The sequence below is a fragment of the Cryptomeria japonica genome, chromosome 5 (genome assembly GCF_030272615.1).
Source record: "Cryptomeria japonica chromosome 5, Sugi_1.0, whole genome shotgun sequence".
Classification (NCBI taxonomy): Eukaryota; Viridiplantae; Streptophyta; class Pinopsida; order Cupressales; family Cupressaceae; genus Cryptomeria; species Cryptomeria japonica.
In genome coordinates, this window is record NC_081409.1 from 823,444,861 (window position 1) to 823,471,036 (window position 26,176).

The window sequence follows — 26,176 nt, forward strand, 5'->3', positions numbered from 1 at the left end:
TCGAGCTTATTTAAAGATGGTAGCACTAATCGATTTTTAACACTTAATAGATTCATTGGCATGATCCGTCAGAGATTAATGTTGCACGGCTGATCAAAATTGCAAGGGTTCATCACATCATCGAAAAGCAATGGAATAATATGTGGCCAACAAATTCTACATAAATTTTGCTACGTTTTAAAATCAAGACCACAATGATAACCTTGTCCTTTGATAGAGCTGATTTTGCCATGGTATTGACACAGGAAATCATCAATTAAATACATGTCAATAAAGATTTTCCGAATTGCAGAACAAAACACCTACATTAAATAAAAACCAACACTAGGAAAATTAAATGGTGCCCCACTAACTGGCTTCGTTACTCTTGTTCATTACACACAAAAAGTTGATCCAAACCAAATATATCAATATTAGTTCATCAGACTTGTCAGAAAACTTAATTAATATTCCCTCAATAATTCAAAAAATCTCATATACATAGGTTGCATATGCCTTACTGCTAAGACAGCAGGTAGAAATTTACTACCTTTTACCATGCATTTTCTGCAATTGCAGTGAAATGCAAACACTGAACATTCCTCCTTTTCCCAATTTTCACTTCATTGCAGAAGAGACGCCAATGTAAGTTTGCTTATGATGATGATAACAAGCATATTAACTTTATAATATTATCAAAAGTTAATATAACATTAAAGCTTCCTGATTTCACAATTACTGGGTGCGAGTTCTACTGCTCTCAGCAGCTCTAACTTGATAGAAATATGGATGTTGCTGCAGAAAACATCATTCACGTTAAAACTCTACGAACATGAAAAGAAAATGAAAAAGAGAAGCTTGAAATGAACTATAAAAGACAACTAAAATGGACTCTATTATGCATGCCATTATTCATGTTTCTTTAATTGGAAAAACACTCATCAGGCAAAAATGAAGGCATACAGAAAGAATTTTTCTCTCTGCAACGATTTCACTGCAAATGATTGTGTAATCAATTATTGATAAATAAAAAGCAAAAGAGAAATTAGAGAGGAGAAAGAAGTGAAGAATCAACATCTAAAAGAAACTTATATATGACCACATCATAACATTATGGTACAAAGACAGATGCCTCCGATCAAAAAAGTGACAGTAACATAACAAGCCCAATGTAGGAAACACATTTAAAAAATAAAATGAAATAGAGAATGCTTGAAGCAAAGAAGAAAAGAAACCTACCATTGCTTCTTTTGCAGTAAGCCTATCTTGATGGTCATAACGAAGAAGCTTATCCAGAAAATCAACAGCCTGTGTTATAAAGATGCTCATTAAGAAAATTGAAATTCCTACCATACATAGAATTTTGTTACAATATGTCAATCAAAGATCCAAAAAAAAATATGCAAATTGGCATACGCCATAACCATTTTCTGATATACTGGCAGAAAAAAATTCAGATAATTGTAATATTGAAAACAAACCTCTGGAGATACAAGATGCTGATTGTCGGCATTGATAAATTTTGACCATGGTTTCCTGCTATGCCTGGAGAAAGAGCCCATTCAATATATATTATATAAGTGATAAAGAAATGCATCTGAAGAATAGCTAATATATTTTAAATTTGAATGAACATGATTTAGTATCTGCATAGGTTCATTAAAGTTGGTGCCAACTACTCTGATCTGTATCATTGGCTATAGCAATCCTTAATGTAGAGTGAATGGATGAGAAAATAAGACAGGCCTAGCAGAATATAGATACCTTCCAACAAGGGTATCAAGCTGAGGATCAAGCTCAATGCGATATTTGTTCAGATAAGCATTTAACTCATCTGTGCCAAGTACCTGACAATAAATCCAGAATGTTTAAAAGAATCAAATCTATTTGCATATTTCGAAAATCGGGACAAAAATGACAATTGTTACTTGATGAAAAACAGCTTAATTTGCAAGCAAACACAAATCAAAGAAGAAAATCAAGATTTGGAATAAATTTCACATTTAGAATAAAGGATAAGGCATTGGGAAGAAAAAAATTAAAAATCAACCTTGTATCAAAAATGTTTAACCAAAAATGGTTAAACTTTTGGATATAGTTAATTTTCCACAAAATGCATTTATGTAGCACATACATGCTTATGACCTGATTAAGCATCCAATTAGAGACAAAACTTTGAGGGAAAAAAGCAAATTTGTGTCACAAATTAAACCAAAAAGGTTTAATAAATTGGATATAGCTGATTTTCCACAAAATACATAAAGACCCAATTAAGAATCCACTTGGAAACAAAAATTGATGATCAATAGCTAGTACTGATGGCACAGCCCAATTGTCTCAACCTACTTCAAAGAGACGGAGACTAGTCAATGATAATATCTTTCCATCGGAATGCCCTGTCTTTCACACTGATGATGGCATAACATGATCTGTCCTTAATTGCCAACCCAGGTATACAATCCAGTCAATGGAAGTTAATTGACATCATGTGCCTTGCCGCAACTTAAAGCAACAAAACTTCAATACATGGCACATTTAAAATTAAATTGCCAAACTCCTTTTGAATTGTACGCAAGAAAATTCTGTGAGGAAGCAATTTTGATTAGATGCTCAGAATTTTCACCAAATAAAAAGAACAGGACAGCTTCACAAAAAATGATACTTGTTTCAATTTTTTGGTATTACAGCAGTATGCAAATTCACATATCACAATGCATTTTAGGGTGAATCCAATAGCCACTTTCATCTCAAAGACCGTGTGAGCTAGTTCTAATATTTGAAACATCCATTTTTTTTCATGTGAACTAGTTCTAATGAGAAGCAACTGTTGTCTAATACACCAGTGTTTGTTACTAATTTAGAGAACCTCAGCTTCTTACTAGTAATTTCAAAATTTGCCATATCTTTTACACCAATCAAACTCAACTTAGGAACCAAACTAACACAAATCCTACTTGTCACTAGAGCTTCTCTAATCATAAATTTACTGTTTCTTATTTTTACCATTACCAACTATAACAACGTTTAGGCCACATAAGAACATGCTTGTACATTTCTTAGTATATGCAGAGCATCATTGAATCATTACTGTTAAATAGTTCTTATGTCCTTTTCCATTATCCTCCATATATAGATGAATAGAACCACTAGAAACAAAACTAAATAGATGACCGATAGAGTTTTTTATCGAATCATTTGTTTGCAATGGCAAGCCTTTAGCAAAGATTTTGTTAGTTTGATGCTTAGACATTGAGCTTAATAAATGAAAGGAATTTCGACAGAGAATAGCATTTCTATAAAATGGGAAAAAAAAGCCTAGAGAGGCAACCTTATGTGTACTTTTTATCAAATTAATCTAATAACATTGCAAGAGAAGATGGGTTACAACCGGAAGACCAGGGAAGCACAATATACTTGGACTTAAAATCTGTTAAAAACTTTAAATGTCAACACAAACTATCAAGAAATTAAATAAACAAGCCACACTTAATATCCTCTCATGCTCAATGGCTATCTCCAAAAGCAATTTTACTAAGATGGCCAAAGGTATGCGAAATGAAAGGAATTTCAACTGAAAATAGCATTCCTAGAAAATAAAGAAAATAAATGCCTTGAAAGACACCCTTATGGGTACTTATCATCAAATTAATCTAACATTGCTTTGAGATCATGGGTTTAAACCGGAAGTCTGGGGAAGCCCAAAATTGACATTTTGGGATGCAGATAACAATGCAACTCACAACGCATCAAAAGTACCCTAAGATGCTTACACACAAGGTTTAATGTACACCATACATTTATAGAAGGAAATGAAAGAAGAATAAAAACCTTTCTAATAACCTATTGGTAGCCAACACATTATTTGAAGCGCACCTTTGCAATCTTAACTAATTGGTCATGATTATCATGGCCATAGAAAAAAGGCTCCTTCCTAAAAATCTGCACAAGTACAGTGCAAGCATGATAAATTGTCAAAAGATAAAAAACAAATACTATTCATACAAAGGATACACCCAGTTTCATCACTTTTGCAAAACTAAACTAAAAACAGGTTGGCACAAGAATTTTTTGCTCACCATCCCAGCAAACATGCAACCAAGGCTCCACATATCCAGGGAATAATCATAATCTTGGAGATCAACAAGAAGCTCTGGACCTTTGAAATACCTGGTCCACAGATAACACACAACAGTCAAGCTTCTTTTCTCATGTATAGGCAAACTATTACAGAAAACAGTCATACATCTCAGTTATTGGATAAAAGGATCAGAACTAGCACTCCTTCCAAGTGATCGATGCCATACATGCATGTATAACTCAACAATAAATAAATGTAAATTAATAAAATACACTTCATGATTATTAAAACGGGCTAGAGATGACAACAATATAGTGCATACATTAATAAAATAATATATACTAAAATTGTTGTATTATAATGAGAAAAAGGCAGTCCATAAAACAGTCTGCTAAATGTAAATAGTAATATAACTGTGTACAATATTACCTATCCATGGAGGAAATATTAGTCCACTCAATCCACCTTTATATTGATTAATTAAAACACATTTAACAATAAAAAGATACCAATATAAATACTCTTCTGCTGGTACATCAAGAACAGATCCGAGGCTCTCGTATGGAAACATTGCAGGTACCCTGACGCCCCATCAATCAACCACCCAATCATTGAAGTGCTTACAGACACCTTTGTTCAAAGCTGGGGGTACAGGGTCAACATTACCAGTAAAATCAGAGGAAAGTTATGGGATTAGCAGATCTAAGGACCCAGTCTTGGAGGATTTTTACCCCAATGAGGATCATCTGGAACAGTTCAGATCTTCTAACCCAATAAAGATCTTCTGAAAAAAATCCAGAATCCAGATCTTTTACCCCAATAAGAATCTTCTGGAACAGTCCAGATCTTTTAACCCAGTAAAGATCTTCTGGAATGGTCTAGATCTTTTATCCTTTCTAAAAGGCTTCCCTGTTGTGTAGATGTTGACTCTTTGAGATGTACTGTGCATCCCTCAGGAAATTGTTATGTTAAGATAGGCTTCCCAAGAGCACTAGTAAACCAAAGTTAAAATTAAGATAGGCTCCCAGGAGCACTGGTAAACCGAAGGTAAAGTGTTGATTCCTTGGGTGTCTTAGCTATTGGTTTGAATGTCGGGGAGATTCAGGCAGTGAGTGAGTTGTCAACGCTTTGAAGCTGTTAAGGGTGAGATTAAGAATGCTAGTGACGTCAAGAACATGGATAGTAGTCTGGTCGATACTTACAATGACAATCCTGGGGTAATTGAAAAACAGGAGTTACTTTTGGGTATATCAATCCTCGCTGCCATGAAGGCTGTGGGAGGAAGCATGGAAGATTTGCTTAGTAGATGCTTTCAATTCTATTCAGTCGCTACCAAAAACTTCCAGCAATAGAACTGCCTGCTTTAAGTGTCAATATTAAATTACACTTCATCTAGAATCTAAATCAATCAAAATAATATTTTTTTATTATTTGTTTTTTAATAGACTTATCTGATATGGTTGTTGAGATGTCATTAAATTACCAATAATTACTGGGTCCAACATAGGGAGATATTGTTTGGAACAGTGGAATTCATAGCCTTCATTTTGTAATTATCATTTTGGTTTTTATCGACAAAATACTAGATTTTACTTACTAGAATTAATTACATAATGCCACTCCGGTTTTGTTCCTACTGCAGAATCAGTTTTCAAAATTAATCCATACATATATTTCAGAAGTACTAAAGTAAATAGTAATTGCATTCTGTTCATAAAGATCAGATGTCATTCTAGTTTTATATCTACTACGACAGCATTTTCACTATTTAAAAATCATACTAATTATGTAATGCGTGTATTTAGTTTGTTCCAACTTAAGAACTTACATCTAATTGTTTCCAATGAAGACAGAAAAAGGAAAACAAGTTTCAATGATGCCAAAGAGATTATATTGTTGAATTATGTGAATATGTGAATATGCGAATATACTGTAAAATTAACACATATAATGCAGGTGGTAGAAACCAAGGTATCTGTTAAACTTTTGGCTAAGAAAACCACTAGATATTTACTTGCTAAAACTACAACATGCATATTTGTTTCTTTCAGAGAGCAATTAGGAAGCAGTTTACCTTGATGCCACACGAACATTGTACTCCTTTCCTGGATGGTAAAATTCTGCCAGACCCCAATCGATGAGGCGAAGCTTCCGTGATTCATGGTCTATCATTACATTATGAGGTTTAACATCACGATGCATAATCCCCTGTGAGTGGCAATAATCTAAAGCCTGTACAGAAAAGGAACTTGTTTTAATGATACACAAAATACAATATTTAGTATGATATTTTGTAACTGACATGCATTAACCACCATCTAAAATGAAGAAAGAATACTGGCATTAAATACTCTGAAAATACACACAAAAATTCCTTAGTTAATCAACAAATGAAAGAAAGAACAAAGACCTAGGTTGCAGGGAAACGTCTCCCTGACCACCTGGTACGGGTTCGCATATCCAGTACCAGAGGCATCTTAGGGTTCGCTGGTACTTTTGGGAGATGTGGGTGGGAGTTGTGTGTAAGTTTCCCAACGAGTCCCGGCCGGAAAAAAATCAAAAACCCAAATCGCGATTTTTTTCGCACCTCAAGACACTGCCGCGGGCAAAAAAAACACATCTGTAGCCATTTGTATGCCATGCGAGGGGTTTTGCAGGCGATCAACGTGAAAAGGGTCTGATAAATATTTCTGAGCACACAGCAGGCTACGCGATTAGGTATATATTATTTAATAATTTTGGGCGTTTTTCGTTTTGTGATTTCCTCCTGATTTCCGTCTCTGCGAATCCGGAATCATTATTCACGATATTCACAGTTTATATCTGTGAATGAATCACAGAAATTTTTCTGTGATCACCTATGCGAGGCAGAGATCCAAGATAGTCCCTGCAATATAGAACTGTCTCACAAAGTAGCCCTAGCAAGGGACAATCTCAGCAAACACCAACAATCTAAGATTAGAGGGGCCATGATCAAGGCTCAAGCCCACTGGATGCAATTCGGTGACAAAGGATCTAAATTCTTCTTCAATATGTTGAAACATAAGTGGTGTAGAGAGCAAATTGATAGGATTTGGATAGATAACAAAGAAGTTGTGGCACTAGATGATATTAAGGAGGGCTTTCATCAGTTCTACAGAGGCCTCTTCACCTCAGAAGACTCCATTAACTCTCGGGATGCTAGAGAAAAGTGCAGGATGATTATCCCCTCTAAGATTACTGCAGAGGACGCACAAGCGTTGAGGGGTCCCATCTCAGTGGAAGAGCTGAAAGTTGCTATTAAAAGTCTGAACAAAGAAAAAACCCTGGGCCCGGATCGTCTGCCTATTGAATTTTACAAAGCTAATGAGGAATGGGTTTGTCAAGACCTTCATGATCTTTACTCAAACGCCTTTGAGACTGGCTCCCTAGGAGAACGAATTAACAAAGGGATTATTAAGTTGCTACCCAAAGGAGACAAGTCTCTTATTAAAAACTGGAGACCAATAACGCTTCTCAATGTCTCCTATAAATTACTGGCTAAAGCTCTTGCTACTAGATTAGAGACTTTACTGCCTAAGTTCATTTGTCCCACGCAAACAGGGTTCATCAAGGGAAGATACATCCTTGAAAATTTAATCACTAGCTAGGAGGCCATGGAGTGGGTAAAGACATCAGGGCAGAATGCGGCCATGTTCCTCCTAGACTTCGAGAAGGCATATGATAGGGTGGAATGGGGGTTCATTTTGATGATGTTAGAAGCATTTGACTTTCTAGCAGAATTCTGCAAATGGGTGATGATTCTCCACAAATATGCATCGGCCCACGTGGAAGTTAATGATTCCCTTTCGCAGAATATCACTCTTAGCAGGTCTATTATCACTCTTAGCAGGTCTATTAGACAGGGCTGCCCTCTAGCCCCTTCTCTCTTCGTTATTGCCTTTGATGCCCTGTACTACATCCTAAGAGACCTTACCATCTCCCCTAAAGTACAAGGTGTCAAACTTCCGAATGGTGATGAGCTGATTAATGCTCAATTTGCTGATGACACGGCACTCTTTATAGAACTCAGTAAACCGAATATGGAGGCTTTGGAGGGCAAAATTAAGTTTTTAGGGGAGATCTCAAGAGCTAAAGTTTCTTAGGTTAAATCTACCATGCTTGGTTGGGAGGATCAGCCTCCAAAGTGGTTACAGCAGTTTGGGGTCCAATGGGGGGGGCGGGCCAAATAAGATAGTCAGATATCTGGGAAATCCATTTGCCATCTCACCATCCCTCAAGGAAATGTGGCTATGGGTCAGATGCAAGATTGATAAAAAGCTCAATAAGTGGAATAATAGGTATCTCTCACTCGTTGGAAGAGTACAGGTGTGTCAAAAAACATTATCTTCTTACAGCATATATTACTCCTTGGTGTGGATGTTCCCCAACTACCAAATCCTGGAAATTCAAAAAACCATCAGGAACTTCCTTTGGTCCGATGGGAAAGGAAATAAAAAGATGCATTATGTTAGATGGGAATGGAAACACAAGGAAAAGAGTCTAGGAGAACTAGGGTTAAAGGATTTGAGAATCCAAGGGACTGCTCTTGCGGCAAAATGGATCTTCCAGGCATTTGATGGCAATGAACCTTGGAAAATTCTGGTAAGAAATAACATCCTGAGGGTTGTACTGAAAAAGGCCAAATCTTGGAAATCCCTACCTTTTTGTGACCTTGTGGCTGGAGACTTTGCAGTCTCAGTGCAGGGCTCAAGTGTCTTCAAGTCTATTTGGAAGGCCTGGGAAAGTATTAGGCCCTTCATTAGCAATACGAGGGTCAGCAACAATGAGTTCATCCATGGGGGTAGATCCATTTGGTGGAACCTCTTTCACTCCTCTAGACCTCTTGCCCTTACGCAAGGGTGCTCTGCTAAAGCTTGGGCCGCAAAGGGCATTTGCTGCTTTAGAGACATTATTGAGGATGACAGGCTTCTTAGTTGGGAAATCCTTAGAGGTAGATTTGATTTGCAAGATTCCCACAAGCGGACCTATAACATGATGAGAAAAGCTTGCAGTAACCTTCAGTTGCCCAAAAAGTGCAAGAGTACTAATGACAATTGTAAGGATTTTTTGTGGAATAATACTATACCTATGTCTAATATTAAAGCTATCAATATTTATAAGACTCTAACATATGATGAATCCATTATATTACATATTAACAAGTTATGGCTCGCAGATTTTTCAGTAAAACAATTGCAGAAGGTGTTCTTAGGATTATGGAGTAGTCTTGTAGCACCCAAAGAAAAATGTTTTAAATGGCTTATGATTATCAACAGGCTGCCTTTCAGAAAAGACCATAATAATTGTGATATTTGCAATGTTTGTAGGGTTCCTGAATCAATTAGACACATTTTTTTTTAATGTAGCATTGCTAGAGAAATATGGTTGTTATCCGGTATCTCTATTCCTAACCAATTTACTGTGTTTGATGTTCTAATTGGGTATATTAAGGGTCTGAAAAAAGACACTAATCTATTTTGGCATATTCTTTCCACTGAAATTTTATGGTATATATGGAAAATCAGAAATGAAGATAAATTTCAAGGCATAGGTAGGGCCCTTACTGAGTCTTTTCGTGGACTCACCCTTCACCGCATTGTTTTGCAGGTCTCTGTCACAATGAACATTGAGAAGCATAAGTTCCTTAGGTTCATTAAGGATGGAAATGCAAAGATGTACCTTCATGAGATGGAGAATGGATGCAAATTGAGGCAGGCAGCAAGAGGAAATCAAGACGTTGACCTAGCAATGGAGAGCCTTGGACTAGAGGTTGCCAAAGTCAGAGACCCAGTTAAAGACCAGATTCAGATGCTCTCACAACTACTCAAAGGCAAGCAAGTTGTGTGGATGGAGGGTCCCCGGGGGTGGACTACTTGGATGGAAGTAGTTCAGGAGCAGACACTGTTGTGACCTGGACATAGCAATTCGGTTCGGCAAATATGAGCATTGTCTCTTTTTTTTGAAATTATGCTTTATAGTATCATATGTATAACTCTGTACATCTCTGCTTATAGTTCACAGTAATCTTCATGTTTTTGTAACAATCTTCTCTCCTTATATGCAATATAAAAAAAATATCTGCGATGATCATTCACAATATATAAACTGTGAATGTGTAAAAAAATTTAGAAAGAACAAGTTTAGTTTTAACTTCTAAATTTGTTTTAAATATTTTATTTTTTAATTTTTTAATTTATTAATTCAATAATTTTTAATAACTAGTATTAAATATATTAATATTTTATATTTTTACTGATATAAACTATTAGTCTATTTAATATTAGTTATTACAAATTAATAAATTTTTAGTTTTAAATTTTTTATTTTTAATATTTATAATTTTATAATATTATATTTTATAATTATAATATTTTTGTCTTTGAATTTATCAGAAATTTCTGATAAAATATTACAATGATTGTATGACATTTTGATTTCACTCATTTCACATTTATGTACCTAAACCTCAAAGTTAATGTGAATCCTTGTTTTGAAAGTTCAATGTCATTATATTTTCAGTTTTTCTATAAATTATTAAATTATAAAAAAAAAATTGGCATCTCCAAGTACCCCCGTCAAAATAGTCGTACCGGTACCAGTACCCACGTACCCAAGAAACCTTGACAAAGACATTATATAACACCCAAAATGTCCAAATTAGCCCCATGAGAGAGACACATACACATATCAAGTTACAGAAGCAAATCAAATGTGCCAAACCAAATTTCAACAACTGAATTAAACATTTCAATATTCTTTGTATGGTGGCATGTGTCAGCCACCATGTGAGGTGAAGAAATGGTGTTGCATTGACAACTACATCATGAACCACAAGAAAAATCCAACTTCTTTGTATGGTTATACGGAAGAAAAAAGGAAAGACATTATATTAACACCCAAAAATGACCAAATTAGCTCCCCCAGGGATGAACTCAAGGATATAAGTTACAGAAGTAAATCAAGAGTGTATCAAATCACACATTCAATGCTTGGATACAAGTGATAAAATTATAAAAAATGGCATATGCAAGGGTCTGTGTGATCTATCTGCCGCTTAACCCTGCAAGGGATGCTGCTCCTCAACCCTATTGGGGGCTAACGCCCTTGGACCGCAACTCTAGTCTTAAAAGCAAAAACCAATGATCATTTTGGGCAATGTCAGATGGAAAAACAACTTTTTTTATTCTCTCAAGTTTTTACCAATCAAATCCTAACTGAATTACATTTTACTTTTGGTTTGCCAAGCTAATACAAAATCCCAAGAATTCTACAATGGCTGTTGCAGCATTGCAAACTTGTTTGAGGTACGAGCGCAAGACACCACATAAAGCTAACGATACTGGGCTAAATGATACAGGCTCCTCTCTACCATAGTCCATAACTACATTTTGTGATTTTTGTTTTTGATCCCTTGGACATCATAATCCATGAGTTTTGTACAGCTAAAACACTTAAAATGTTTATATATTTGAAAATGTTGTTTTATGTTGTTTTCTTCAACTCAAAACTGCTTTTGTACCTCATTTGATTGATTTATACTTGTGTATGTAATTAAAGTAGCTTCTAACTGTCATTATATCTTTTGAAGTTGTTTTATTGAAGGGTGCATAGTAAAAGCTTAAGTCCTTCAAAAATCTCTATATTTCTTGGTATTTCAATTTGCCAGTCCAAGTCCAAGTCCAAGTCAAAAACCGCGTGCCAAGGCCAAGTCAAAATCAACCATTATGACATCCTGTCCTGTAAACATCCCCAATGTCTAGTACAAGTGTCTAAGCTCGAGGAACATGTTCCCAAGGAACACTACTAACAATAAAAATGTGGGGGATTAGTACATTGGCAAGTCATAGAATGCACACCAAATCCATAGAAGACAAATCAATCATCTAAAAGGGTGACCAAAAAAGGGATTGCACATCAAAAAAAGACTTTCTAGAGATGATGATACAAGCAGTAGTTCAAGTCAGAAGGTATGTTCCCAATTACAATTTGCAAAATGGACTTCTATGCCTTATTTTGCAAATGTGTGTTCCTCGTAGAAAGCATTAGAAAACAATTTGAGAGGCACCCTTCAACCAAGTGATGGAACACTTCAGGGTGGAAACAATAATGGCACTTCTGCAGAAGTACTTTATTATCCAACATGACATCATGATGCATGATGTGCATCAAAACTTACAGAAAGTGCACAATACAAATCCAACAAATTGCAAGGGTCTATACACACCTTTGTCGACCACTGACAAGCCATCACAATGGATTAAATATTGGATCTGCCCTTAATCTGGCATGGTAATTGTTGTCATTTTATGACACCCTTGGTCCATCAGTGAGGACCGATCAAAGATATGTTCTATGGACCAATGCTGCCTCAGTTGATCAAAGAGAAAACAATGGAATCATGAAGTGTGAAGTGTTGTCTTGTCAGAAGGAAGTTCCTAAGTCCTCAACCCCAGAACTCCGAAACCCCCAAGTTCCTAAGTCTTCCCTTCCCCGGAACTCCCGAACCCCCAGGTTCCCAAGTTCCTAAGTCCTCAACCCCGAAGTTTCGAACACCCCCCCCTAGGAACTCCAGAACACCGAAGTTCCCAAGTCCTCAACCCTCTCCGAAACCCCGAAGTTCCTAATTCCTCTTCCCCGGAACCCCCAAGTTCCCAAGTTCCCAAGTTTCTAAGTCTTCCCTTCCCCGGAACTCCGTAACTCCGGAATCCCAAAAATCGCCAAGTCCTTGCCTTTCCAAACTTCGGAAACCAAGGTTTCCCAAGTCTTCTAACTTCCTTCTGGCTTGCAACACTTCCAGATGGCGTGATCAACACTCAAGGCTCTTAATGCTCCAACAACTCTTGCGACTTATACACTTTCTTTCATGGAGCTATAAGGGTGAATTTAATGGTGTTTACAAGATTTTCATTAGGTGGAGTACAAGGCCATGCTTATTTGTGGTTACATATGTCATGCCTGCATACTTTGACTTTGGAATGTCAGGCAATCCACCTTCGAGAAGTACCTTTCTTCTTGGGATTGCGTTGTCAGGGCATGGTCGGGTTGCTTGCATGTACACAATGTCAAGTGCACGCACTTCCCTGCATTCCCTGACTGACATTTCCCTGCACACACAAAGGTCAAGGCTTCTCTTCCTTGACCAATGGTCTCTCCTATGTGACCAGTTTTCTATATAAAGGTTGTTAAGCCTCATTGTAAAGGGTTCTCTCCCTGCTGGTTTGAACTATCCTATGCTCTTTCACTTCTCTTGAAGACTTGTATCTATTTATCTTACAATTTTGCAACTGTAAGTTTGGCCATTGGCCTTATAATGAATTGAAATCCTCATTCTTGCCTTACTTCAACTTATGTATGTTGTGTATGTGTTCTTACCTTCATTGTAAGTGTATGTTGTGGCTTTCTTTCGCATATATGTTGTGTTAACCCGTTTTCTGAGTGTGACTTGTGGGAAACCTTCTCCCCTCTTGACATTCAGCAAATTCTAACCTCCATACATGCATTGAGGTCATTCATGCAACTGAAGTTTGTGCATCTCCTGCGTATTTCAATTGATTCTTCGTGCCATTTCGGGTGGGGAGAGAAACATCTCTTATCTTGGTGCATCACCTCCTTTCATTTTAAGCATTTCTCTCTTCCCTTTTCCTCTGCAAGTTGTTTGGATAGGTTTAGAAGTAAGATTTGGAGTGTTGAGTTGGTTCAACACCTGCACTTGGATTGAGAAGGAAGTTGGTTCTCCGGAGATTCAACCCCCTTGCGCAAGGTCCCACACTTTGGGGTTGTCTCCATGTTTCACAAAGTTGTTGAGTTGATAACTCAACAAGGGTGCAAGATTTTGTGACAACATTTTTTGGCACGCCTGGTGGCACAAATTTTTTGTCAAGCTGAAAATTGGTGCTTTCTTCAATACACTCAGCCTTCAAGAGGCGCGTTTCAAGCACCTAGCGACTTTGTGGTTCAATCAATTTGGTGACCTTGTAGGTATGTGTCCAGCTCTCTGATTAGGGCAAACCTCTTACTCTTATTTGCAACATCTTTTAAATCAGCTTTGGCCTTCTCTATGCTATTGTCATGGAAGGATATTATGAGCAACACCCTTTTCCCCTTCCATTTCATGAATATGCAAGTTATTATTTGCCTCCTTGCAAACAACATCAAACTAGGACTGCTCCTGGTTTCAACCCAAGCAGCTCCACTTCAGTAGCAGGTGGGTACTTTCCTAGTGCTTACCACCCACCCACCCCTGCTCAACCTTCTTGGCATCCATCAAATGTTTATTCAACATCCACATCCTTGCAGCCAGCATCACAATGTGAAAATTTTAGAGGGCCTCAACATCAGAAGTATAACGCAAAGCTTCCAAGAACAACTCAAGACCATCGAATTGGAGCAAGAGAGCTACCTACAATAGGCGCAACTTGCTCATCGAGCCCAACTCCAGCGACAACATGAAGAGGCACAGAAACAACAACATGAGCAATTCCTCGCAGAGCAGGTTGTTGTCCGTGAGGAACAAATTAGACAACTAGCAGCTCGAGAGAGGCAGCTCATGCAGGAAGAAAGGTCTGCCCTAAGGTGTTCGTGTTTGAAGTTCCAGGTTTCAGACAGCGGGCATCCTCTAAGCCTTCAATTGAGCCTCCAAGATTCAAAATCCCAAAATTTAGAGGCTTCCAATCTACCATCTCACAGAGGCGCCCACCTCGGGGGTCTTCTCCTATGAAAGAAATTCAAACACCTCAACTTCCCTTGAAAAAGTTTTCACCCACTCAGCCCTCTTGTCCTAATACTATTTCGCTCTTCAAGGGCGGACCTGTCATATGGAGAGCTGATTGCGCCAGTGAGCAGCGGAAGGGGGAGATGTTGCCTTCCATTTGTGAGCTCTCACACACTTGCAAGGATGAATCATCAGGCTTGTTGCATGAAGTGATTAAAGATAATCAGTCTCAGGGAACCTCTATCCAGGCAAAAAATGACAACGAGGAAGAGGATTCTTTCCTCCTTTTTGATGAGCTTCCTTTCTTCTTTAAGAATGAGGAAGAGGATGTGCCTACAGCTGATGACGTCTCAGATAATCAGCAGATGGAAGTCAAGGACGTTGAGGAGCTGCAACATGAGCATGAGACTGAGCTGGAGGTGGCGAAACATGGGCGCAATTTTTTCCTCGAGGATGAAACGGTTGACATGCATAGGGGTGTCTCTCAACCTACGCATAACATCACAATAGAACCTACGTTCCAAAGGGAGGAGCTTGATACTTCTCCCAATAATCATCAAGATTGTTGTGATGTGGGGGTGTTTCCTAGCACGGAGCGAAGCATAAACAGCAGCATTTTACTGTTATATATGACAACTCATTGCTGATCCCACACCAATTTCAGTGCCAATGCCAAATCAGTGTGCCACTGACTTTCATGGTGCCAACAAAACATGAACTATTCTTCTTTAAAAAATGTATTTTTATTACTGGAGAAGATAGAATTAAAAAATGCATTTTTATTACTTGAGAAAATGTATTTAAATTATAAAGAAAATTCATGTTACTAGAATTCTGATCCTGCACTTAATGCCAATTTCAATCTTTCTATTTTAAATCAACCGCATGATTTTCCTTTTGCTTATAACACATTAAATTCTCCTATTCGGTGTGTTGTTTCCCAGATGGTTTATGGAATCTAAATAACTTCTTAACCTGCATAAATCACAAAGAGCAGACCAATGCTGAACCTTGAATAAAGACCACATAGGCCAAGGCTGGCCCTGTTCAGATACTTCAAATTCTAACTCTAAGACTCTAAAAATAACTTAAGATAACAACTAAGATGACCATTAAAGAGACATTACATTATTTTAATAGGCCCTTGGAAATTTGGAATTACCCCAATCAAACCCAAGTGGATGAAAGCCAGAAACAGACAGAAAATCCTGTCAAGTTCAAGATTAAATAGGAAGGCCCAGGGCAAAACCCCACAAAGCTCAGACATAGTCTAGGCAAAACCAGGGCAATCCTCGGAGACTCTTAGCTAAATAAAACTGGACCCCAGACAAGATCAGGCAAGAACCTATATTCAGCTGAACATGAGCAAATTCCCAAAATAACCATTTAGCATCATGTTGTGCCCACTTACAATAAGCAAAACCCAGGCAAACTCTGGAGAACCAAGTGGGATAGAGTTGACAAATAAACCTTAAGGGTTAAACCTAAAAGCCATGCAGGAGAGAGATTAAGAAAAATTAGGCCATTAGGAATATGAATAATGGACTTATTCTTTCACTCCTGTCATTTCTTTGAGCAGTACCAACTAAATGGCATTTGAGAGGATAAATGCTTAAGGAATTGCAGAGATTTTTGCTACATACAATAGAAAAAGAAATTGTTCTGAAGACTTTCATAAGCAGAATTCTATCTATTCTCTTATAAGATAAACATATCAGCTTTTCATGAAAGCCTCTTGACAAAAGCATGTTCATTTCTGCTTTCTTGTATAGTCCATGCATTTCAAATTTTTCAAATAGTGTTCCCAGATTAGGTATTCGGGTGTTGAATCCCTTAATCCTAGGGTTACAATATTTTTCAAGAGAGCTGATGTTCCTGTTTTTCCATCTATGGCCTTGTGGATCCTGTGGTTCTGTTTTGTTTTCTGTATAAGATGATAGACTGTTTATGTTTTGGTTTGGCTAATAGCCTAATAGCCATTTTGATGGATGAGGACCCAAACAGCATTCTCATTTAATTTTCAAACAACTGCATAACAGTGTAGATTCAGCAGAATTTCAATTAACTTGGAATATTCAATGGAGAAAATTTTATCCTAAAATAGAAGTAGCAGTGAGAAGTCATCCATGACGTACAATCAACACAAACTTTAAAGCAAACAAGACAAAACATTTCCTGGAGCTCATACATATGGTTCGAACTAATTTGTCAATGTCTGCACATATAGAATCCAGAACTCACCTTGAGAAGCTCATATATGTAGTACCGTATATCATAATCTGTCAGAGTAGGATACAAAATTTTAAAATCTGTACTGTTCACATATTCAAAAATCAGGCTAGGTGTTTTGGACTGTTGGTCACGAACTATATCCAGCAGCTTAACAACATTTGGGCCTCCACAAAGATTTTGCAAAATTTTGATCTCTCTTTTGATCTGCAATGACAAGAAGAGTCAATTTTACATATCAATTAACTAGTTACCAGATACCCATGCAAATCATCAACATAATAAGTTAACATATGCAAGAAAAAACAATTTGACAAATTAAAGACAAAATCAAACAGCTTAGGCTGGTATATGCTTGCTTTATTATTTACCAAACAAGAATTGAAATATAAGGTAATAGTCTTGCTTTATTATTATTCCCAAAATCTCCCAATTCTAGGGTTTTTGGAAATGATTTAAGCTTGAAAGAAAAAATCTGCAATTGATGGTGCGGCCTGTGGAAAGGCATCCACCAGTTTCGTCAAATGATCAATCAGTGAGGGCAATATGGTTTGGAAGGATTTGGGCAAAGACGCACAAGAGGAGGCACAAGGGGATCTGGTGGATGATTTTAACTCGACAACTTTGGATACCATAGTTCTTGGTGCCCTTCCTAGCGTCAACACCCAAACTAGAGCAGTTTCATATTTGGATGATATTAAGAAATTTTGTACCACTCTGGATCAGTATGATGATTTCTGGATGTATGCCCTACACTATGCTAAAACCTTCGAGATCAATTTAGATGGAGATGTTAAGAAAGAGATTATTTCAAATGTTGATTTCTTCGTAGGACATGGGTTAATAGGTACATTCAATCATCTTTGGCCAAACCTCCTTAATCTACACTGATGAATTTCTGACTCTCAACAATCTGGTATGGCGGATAAACTTGAAAGAGGGAGAGATAGGGATATATGGGAAGAGAAATGGAGAGTGTGGTAGAGATAAATAGATAGGGGGATAGGGAGGGAGAGATGAGGAGAGATAGAGATGGGTAATAGAGAGAGGGGGGGATATAAAGATAGAGATAGGTAGAGGGGAGGGAGGGAGACAGATAGGTAGAGAAGGGAATCAAGGAATAGGGGGAAAGGTAGAGAGATAGGTAGAGGGAGAGAATGATGAGGGGGAGAAAGGGAGAGGCATAGGTAGAGAGAGAGAGAGAGATTTTGACATGGAGCTAGAGAAAGAGATGGATAGAAAGAAATAGAGAGGGGGGAGAGAGGGAGAGATGCAGTGATAAAAATAGAGGGAGATAAAGAGATAGAAAGGGAAAAAGAGAGGGACGAGAGATGGAGGGAATAAAAAAGATAGAGAAGAGATAATGAGATATAGATAGAGAGGGGGAAAGATAGATAGAAATAGGGAGGGAGAAACCAGGAGTGTGACAGTAAATGAGGGAGAGATAGGGATATATGGGAAGAGAAATGGAGAGTGTGGTAGAGATAAATAGATAGGGGGATAGGGAGGGAGAGATGAGGAGAGATAGAGACGGGTAATAGAGAGAGGGGGGATATAAAGATAGAGATAGGTAGAGGGGAGGGAGGGAGACAGATAGGTAGAGAAGGGAATGAAGGACTAGGGGGAAAGGTAGAGAGATAGGTAGAGGGAGAGAATGATGAGGGGGAGAAAGGGAGAGACATAGGTAGAGAGAGAGAGAGATTTTGACATGGCGCTAGAGAAAGAGATGGATAGAAAGAAATAGAGAGGGGGGAGAGAGGGAGAGATGCAGTGATAAAAATTGAGGGAGATAAAGAGATAGAAAGGGAAAAAGAGAGGGAGGAGAGATGGAGGGAATAAAAAAGATAGAGAAGAGATAATGAGATATAGATAGAGAGGGGGAAAGATAGATAGAAATAGGGAGGGAGAAACCAGGAGTGTGACAGTAAATGAGTGAGAGAGATATGGAGAGAGAGAGGGGAGGGGGGGGGCGGAGGGGATTGATAGGGAGAAATAGAGAGAGGGAGAGATATAACTTGGGAAAGATAGAGGGGGTGAGAGAGAGATGAGATGGCGATATAAAAAGATAAAGAAATAGGCAGTGATACAGAAAGAGGAATAGAGAGAGGGAGAGAGAAGGGGGGGAAAAGAGAGAGGGCTAAGCAAATAGAAATAGGGGATAGAGACATAGAGGAAGATATAGATAGAGATGGAAGAGATAAACATATAGAGGGAGAGGAGGGAGAAATGGGAAGAGAAAGAGAGAGAGGGTTGAGATCAAATGGAATGGTCAACTAAGGAAATCTAAATTTTGCTAATAAAAAAATAATAGAAACGATCTTAAATCAGATAGTATTTAATCTGGGGTGAGTAGTATCTCTAACAAGCACCTCATAGAGGATGGCTTTTACACTTGTTGAAACCCACCCAAGCTAGTTGGTCCCTAATTAGTGGTAGCAAGTCAAAAAAAATATGTTAAATCATTATTGCTAAAAAAGAGTTTGAATTTGACCTAAGAGATATGGCAAATAATCAAAAATATTTATGATGTAGATTCACTAATAACAACTTGAAAATCATGTACATAATAAAACTGAAATTAAATGTTTAAATTTGAGCTAAGAGATGTGACAAATAAAGGAGACCGATAATCAGACTAAATTTATAATCTTGATTTGTTAATTGTTAGGAAAATGGTGTCTCAACCTTGCATTAGTAAAAGGGTACTAGTGCATTTAGACGACTAGATAGACACATTTTTTTTCACTTCAAGTGCATTCTAAGTGTTGGATAAGGAATATTGGATTTTTCCTATTGGTGCATTTTATATGTTGTGAGATTGCATCTAAAGTGCTTGATAGTTGATAAAGCCACATTTAATGTATAACTTATCATTGTAAATCTTGACCGTTTATCATTAAGTCATAGATCTACATTTGGTATTTTGTGTGCTTTGTTTGACCTAGAAGGCAACCCTATATTATAGAGCATTGTATTACTGTATTTTGATGCATTTTGAGTGTCTGATAGTAGTTGAGTTGCCTCTGAATCTCCATTAGTGATACTCCTATGAGAAGCTTGCTCTACAAATATATTGTAATATGTTGTTGATATTTGAATAATATATTGGGCAGCTTTTGGAGTGTGAGGTTTTTCTCCCAAAAGGGTTTTACCTATGTAAATCACTATGTTGTGGTATGCATCTATTTTTTTTTGTTAACTTATTGTAATTGTTGTAAAAATCTGTAAGGGTTTTGTATTACCCTCCCTCTCAAGATTAGTGTAGGAAGATGTTCTACTACCATAACTTCCTTACAATCAATTTATAATGCTGATTCGTTAATAACATCTTGTAAAAAATGAATACAAGAAAATTGAAAGCAAATATTTAAATTTGAGCAAAGAGATGGAAAATAAAGGAGCCAAATGTATTAATATTTATGATGGTAAAAGTGTGGTTTTCTGGTTTTTTAAGTTCTTTGTTTGATGTATTATTAAGAAAATATATGAAAGAGGTAAAATTTCAACTGCTAAGCTAAGTATTTCATTTTCTTCTATTGAATTGTAACAAACAATGATAAATATTTCATAATTTTTATAACTCGTAAACTTCAAAGAACAATTTAAACTTATTTGACATAACATTTTCTTTTAAATTCGAATGATAATTTATTATTTTATAACCAAATGATTTATTCAATATTTTTTTTGGTTAAATTTTGTCCTATAATTTTAAAAAGCATATAGAAAAGGATGATTCTAAATTGAAGATCTTTGATTATTAATAAACACTTTGATATGCAAGTATACGGTTTGGGATGGTAAGATTAGGAAAGAATGGTATGGTTTAATAATTCCCCCCCAATATGGCAAAGGAGGGAAGGTAAGCAAGAATCTTAGGGAACAATGTGTTTGGTCTAAACCGGAATTTGGTTGGCACAAGCTCAATTTTGATGGGGCCTCTAGAGGTAACCCTGGAGTAGCAGGCATAGGGTGTATCATACACCTCTGGGATGGTTCCATATGTGTGAAATTAGCCAGACCTATTGATGAGACTACAAACAATTTGGCTGAATTAGAGGCTGTCATTGAAGGATTAACTGAGGAACAAGGTATGAACTAGGGGATAAGACCCACGCCATAGGGGGCCATAAGGGCATGTGATCACTTTTGGGCTCAATATGGGACGGTTGGGCAAACCTGATTGTATTCTTGTTTCAAATTCTTATAATAGAATGAATTACCTTATGATCTTGAAAGCAATAATTGTTGCATATGTAAATGATTTATGATTATATGCTTACTATATGCCTAATGTGTCTTCAACCAGATTGCTCCATTATATATGTATGTTTTATGAAAGCTCTACCGATACGACCGATGGAGTGGTAAGACGTGTATAAGCACTCGAGTGAGTGATTTCTCTTGCAAATCCTAGGTTTTGCACATAGACGAAACATGAAACATCAACAATCCCGACCCATCATACTAGTCGGGTTGGCTAACTTTTGCAATGCGACGCCATATAATTGTAGGGGCTCATGGCCTCATACTAGTCAAATCTCAATCCTCACTTTTGCACCTATGCGAGCCCTAAAATTATATGGGCCCACACTCAGACTGAGGTTTGCTTACTGAAATGGGGTTGCGTCTGGATTACTATTCATTCACCATAGGAACTACCTTAGAATGGTGGGGGTTACTCTAGCAGGCCCCTATGGGATTGCTTAATGCTGTCATGTTTTCGACATAAGTACATCATACACCTTCCTAATGTATGCTTCATGTATTCTTTGTATAAATAATACTTGTATTCACATGATTGCTTCATGTCTAATATGATTTTCAACATGTATGCCTTGTGTCTTTAGGTGTTGCTTAATGACTAATGTGTCTTCAGCATGTCCTTTCCCCGAGTGTCTTTCTTATATGTACTTTATAACTTACATACATTTGTGTATTGTTTCAGGCCTTACTTGTCTTCTATGCATACTTCGTGCCTCGATATATTGGTATATTACTTTATATTTTACATGAGTACTGCATCTATGCTCCATGCCTTATTTATATTACTTCATGTTTACAAGTGTGCTATTTCATGCTTCGTGTATATACTTATGGATTTATGCTACATGTCTGACATGTATTTAAGTGAAATACTTCATGCTTTAAAGTGTATTCATGTGCCTCAAGTATGTTTCTCTTAAATGTATATACACTTCATAAATTGTGGATATTTATGTGTCTACTATGTCTTCAATATGTTTGCTCCATTGTATGCTTTATACGTGTACATGTATACTTGTATTGTATGTGATTGCTCCATGTTTGTCACATTCTCGGCATGATTGTGTCACACACACCTTCCTAACGTATGCTTTATGTCTTGAATATGCTTCACATCATGATTGATATGTTTTCAATGTGTTATTCCATGTGCATTTTATATACTTTTCTCCAATGCTTCATATCATAAACATAGTTACTTCAGGACTGATGTGTTTTCAGAATGTTGACCTCATGTGCATTCTCTAAGTGTAGATATCATGTATGCTTTACACGCGATTGCTTCCTATCTAGCATATGCTTGTTCTACATAAGTGTCTCTCTCATAACCACATACACTCACATATATGCTTCGCGACTTAAGAGAATTTATGTGCATGCTTCATACTTAATGTGCTTCATAACTTATGTGAACTCATGCTTATGCACCATATGATTCATGCGTTACATGCATTTCACTTGTATGTCGCATGCCTTAATTGTATTCACTTATATTACACATGTTTCACACCTTGTGTGTATTCATGTGTATAATCACACCTTGTGTATATTCATGTGTATACTCCATGTTTTATAGATGCTTTTGCCTTTACGCTTTGAATTTATGTGTATTTGTATGTATGACCCATGTCTTATGTATTAATGAGTATGTTTGATGTGTACGCTTCATATCTTATGTGTATTTGTGAATATTGCTACAGGTATTACTTTTGTCTATGCTACAAGACTTCCATGTATACTTCAAGCATTGAATGTGTTTGAATGACTTCGTGTGTATTACTTAATGCCATCCATGTCTTACATACTCTTAATGCCTCATGCTTCATGTGTACTAAATGTATGCAGGCTTCATGCCTCATTACCTTACATGTGTTGTGTATATACTTCATGTATGCTTCATGTCTTCACATATACATGAGCATACCTTGTATTTTTATTGGGGATTACCTCAGTTGAGGAAATTGTCAATTGCTTGAGGACAAGCAATTTCGGAAAGGGCGGACTATCATGTCCCCTCCCTGATCGTTACACATATATCCTAAATGAAGTAATTATTGATATTAACTAATATAATAATTACCAACAAATGATTATTTGAAATTTATTTATTTATTAATATTATTATTTAATTAATATTTATTACTAATAATATTCTTCAAATATTCAAATATTATTATTTAATCAATATTTATTACTAATAATATTCTTCAAATGCCAAATGTCCACTCTAGTATTTGAATTGGCTGAGTGCACTCACTGCATAACAAATGTCCAATCTAGTGTTAGCTAGATACATCAAGGATCCAATCAACTACCTGTACTCCGATGGATCTGCAAAATCAAAGTGAGCTGCAGATAAACTCAATTTCTTCAAGTTAGTTTCCATAGGAGTAGACATAGGTTTACAATCCATCATACCAAATCTTTTCAATATATCAATGGTATATTTTCCTTGACTAGGAATAATTTCATTAGATCTTTGCCATACTTCTAACCCTAGAAAGTAGTGCATTAAACCTAGATCTTTCATTTCAAATTCAGTGGCTAATTTTTTCTTACATCTAATGATGAGACTATCTTCACCAATTAGAAATAAATGATCCACATATAAAACCAGAATTAGCATTTTACCATTAAATACTTTAAAGTAAAGGTCAGGATTAGCATCATTCTTACAAAACCCTAAACTAACCAAATACTTATCAATTCTTTCATACCAAGTTCGAGGAGCTTGCTTGAGGCCGTAGAGAGCTTTCTTCAATCTGCATACATAAGATTCTCTATTATGAATCTCATATCCTTCTGGTTGCTCAATATAGACTTCTTCCTCAATGACACTATGAAGGAAAGCAGTCTTTACATCCATCAGATGTAACTTCCAACCTTTAGCTGCAACAATAGCTATAATAGTTCTAATAGAAGTATATCTAGCAACAGGAGCAAATGTTTCTTCATAATCTATGCCTTCCTTTTGAGAAAAGCAACGAGCTACAAATCTAGTTTTATATTTCTCAATATTACCCATCAGCAGCATGTTTAATTTTAAACAACCATTTAAAAGAAACAACAAACTTACCTTTAGGTCTAGGCACAATATCCCAAACATCATTCTTGATGATGGATTGATACTCTTCGTCCATACATAGTTTCCATGCTTGCTGGTTCATAGATTCTTCTATGCTTGATGGTTCAGTCTCCATTATATTGCACATCATTGCAACATAGTTTGAGAATTTCTGAGGTCTTTGGCTTTCTCTAAATGTTCCTTAGGGAGCTGCAAACTTTTCTGCATCTTGAATTGTGCTCCTAACCCAGAGTGGTATTGTCTTGCTAACTGCAATATCTCTAGGTCCATCAATTGGATCCAGAGGCTCGGGATGATCACCATGCTCAATAGGTTCAAGAAGCTCAATCGACTCCCTTTGAATCTCAGGGTTAGTATCAATATCCATATCTTGATTATCATTAACTTATCTATCATTATTGACAAGGGAACTTTTAGATTTCTTAAAAGCAATATTTTCTTCAAACGTAGCATCCCTACTTACCTCAATGTACCTTTGTCCTAGAATGTAGACACGAAATGCTTTGGAGGACTCACTGTATCCAACAAGGATACCTGTCTTCCCGGATGGCTCTAGCTTAGATCTCTTTTATTTTGGCACATGAACACAGCCAGGACTTCTGAAAATCCTTAGGTGACTGATATCAGGTTTGACTCCAGTGAAGGCTTCTTCGAGAGTCATGTTCTTCAGGACACAATGAGGGCATCTGTTCTGAATATACACTGCAGTCTTAGATTCTTCAGCCCATAGGAAAGTCTGCAGGTCCTAATCATGAATCATAACTTTAGCTACTTCAACAATGGCTCTATTCTTCCTTTCAGCCACACCACTTTGCTGAGGATTGTAGGGGACGCAGAACTCCCTCTTAATTCTTATCTCTACACAAAAGTCATGAAAACTATTTGCAGTGTATTCACCTCCATTATCAGATCTTAACACTTTAATCCTTTTACCAGATATATTTTCAACTAGAGCCTTAAATTCTTTGAACCTACTTAGTACTTCATCAAATTCTTTAGATCTTAGAAAGTAAATCCAAGTCTTTCTAGAAAAATCATCTATAAATGTAACATAGTATAGAAATCCACTGGGAGAAAGAACTGACATAGGTCCACATAATTCAGAATGAACAAGTGCCAATTTTTCCTTGGCTCTACTTTCACTTTTATGAAATGGACGTTTAGTGTTCTTACCTAATGCACAACCTTTGCAAGTATCATCATGAAAATGACTAAGTTTAGGCATACCTTTAACCATATTTTCAAGTGAGGGAAGTGCCTGGAAGTGAAGGTGACCAAGCCTTATGTGCCATAGCTCACTAGATTCGGGAGCCTCATGAATGAGTGCTTGAACAAGATGAGCTGAAAGCTTATACAAACTATCATATCTATTTCCAATAACACGAGCAGATTTAAAACTAGATTTCTTAGGCCATGCAAGTACTCTACCCTTAGAAAATGCTACTTGATAACCTTTATCTTCTAGGGCAGAAATGGAGATTAAATTTCTTTTAATTCCAGGAACAAATAAAATATCACTAAGATGCAAGGAGATACCAGATTCTAAATTTAAAGCAATATTGTCAAAACCTCTTACCAAATATCGAGCATCATCACCAATTACCACATGAAGGTTGGACTCTTTCTCCATTAAGTTTGAGAGGTGCTCTCGGTATCACGTGATATGCCTGGATGCACCACTGTCCATCAACGAAGTCTTGTTGTCAGTTGGCACATTGCTAGATAGGGCAGAAATGAAGAGGAAGTCTTCGTTATCCTTCAAATCTGCAACTTATCACATCTGACATTCTTTAGCATAGCATCCAAA

At 36.8% G+C, this 26,176-nt stretch overlaps 1 protein-coding gene across 2 annotated transcripts in view; it reads right to left on the reverse strand.

Moving 5' to 3' along the window:
- Nucleotides 1–325: 325 nt before the first annotated feature.
- The window catches only part of LOC131075157 (casein kinase II subunit alpha-2), a 67,477-nt gene continuing 41,626 nt past the window's right edge, over nucleotides 326–26,176 (reverse strand). For both annotated transcript variants that reach the window (XM_058011982.2, XM_059221772.1), the window contains 8 exons: nucleotides 17,031–17,225; nucleotides 6,132–6,289; nucleotides 4,056–4,146; nucleotides 3,853–3,918; nucleotides 1,744–1,826; nucleotides 1,461–1,524; nucleotides 1,219–1,287; nucleotides 326–774 (listed from right to left, as the gene is read on the reverse strand). In XM_058011982.2, the coding sequence (XP_057867965.1) occupies nucleotides 715–774; nucleotides 1,219–1,287; nucleotides 1,461–1,524; nucleotides 1,744–1,826; nucleotides 3,853–3,918; nucleotides 4,056–4,146; nucleotides 6,132–6,289; nucleotides 17,031–17,225 (786 nt within the window). In that variant the 3' untranslated portion in view covers nucleotides 326–714. The remainder of the gene's footprint in view (nucleotides 775–1,218; nucleotides 1,288–1,460; nucleotides 1,525–1,743; nucleotides 1,827–3,852; nucleotides 3,919–4,055; nucleotides 4,147–6,131; nucleotides 6,290–17,030; nucleotides 17,226–26,176) is intronic.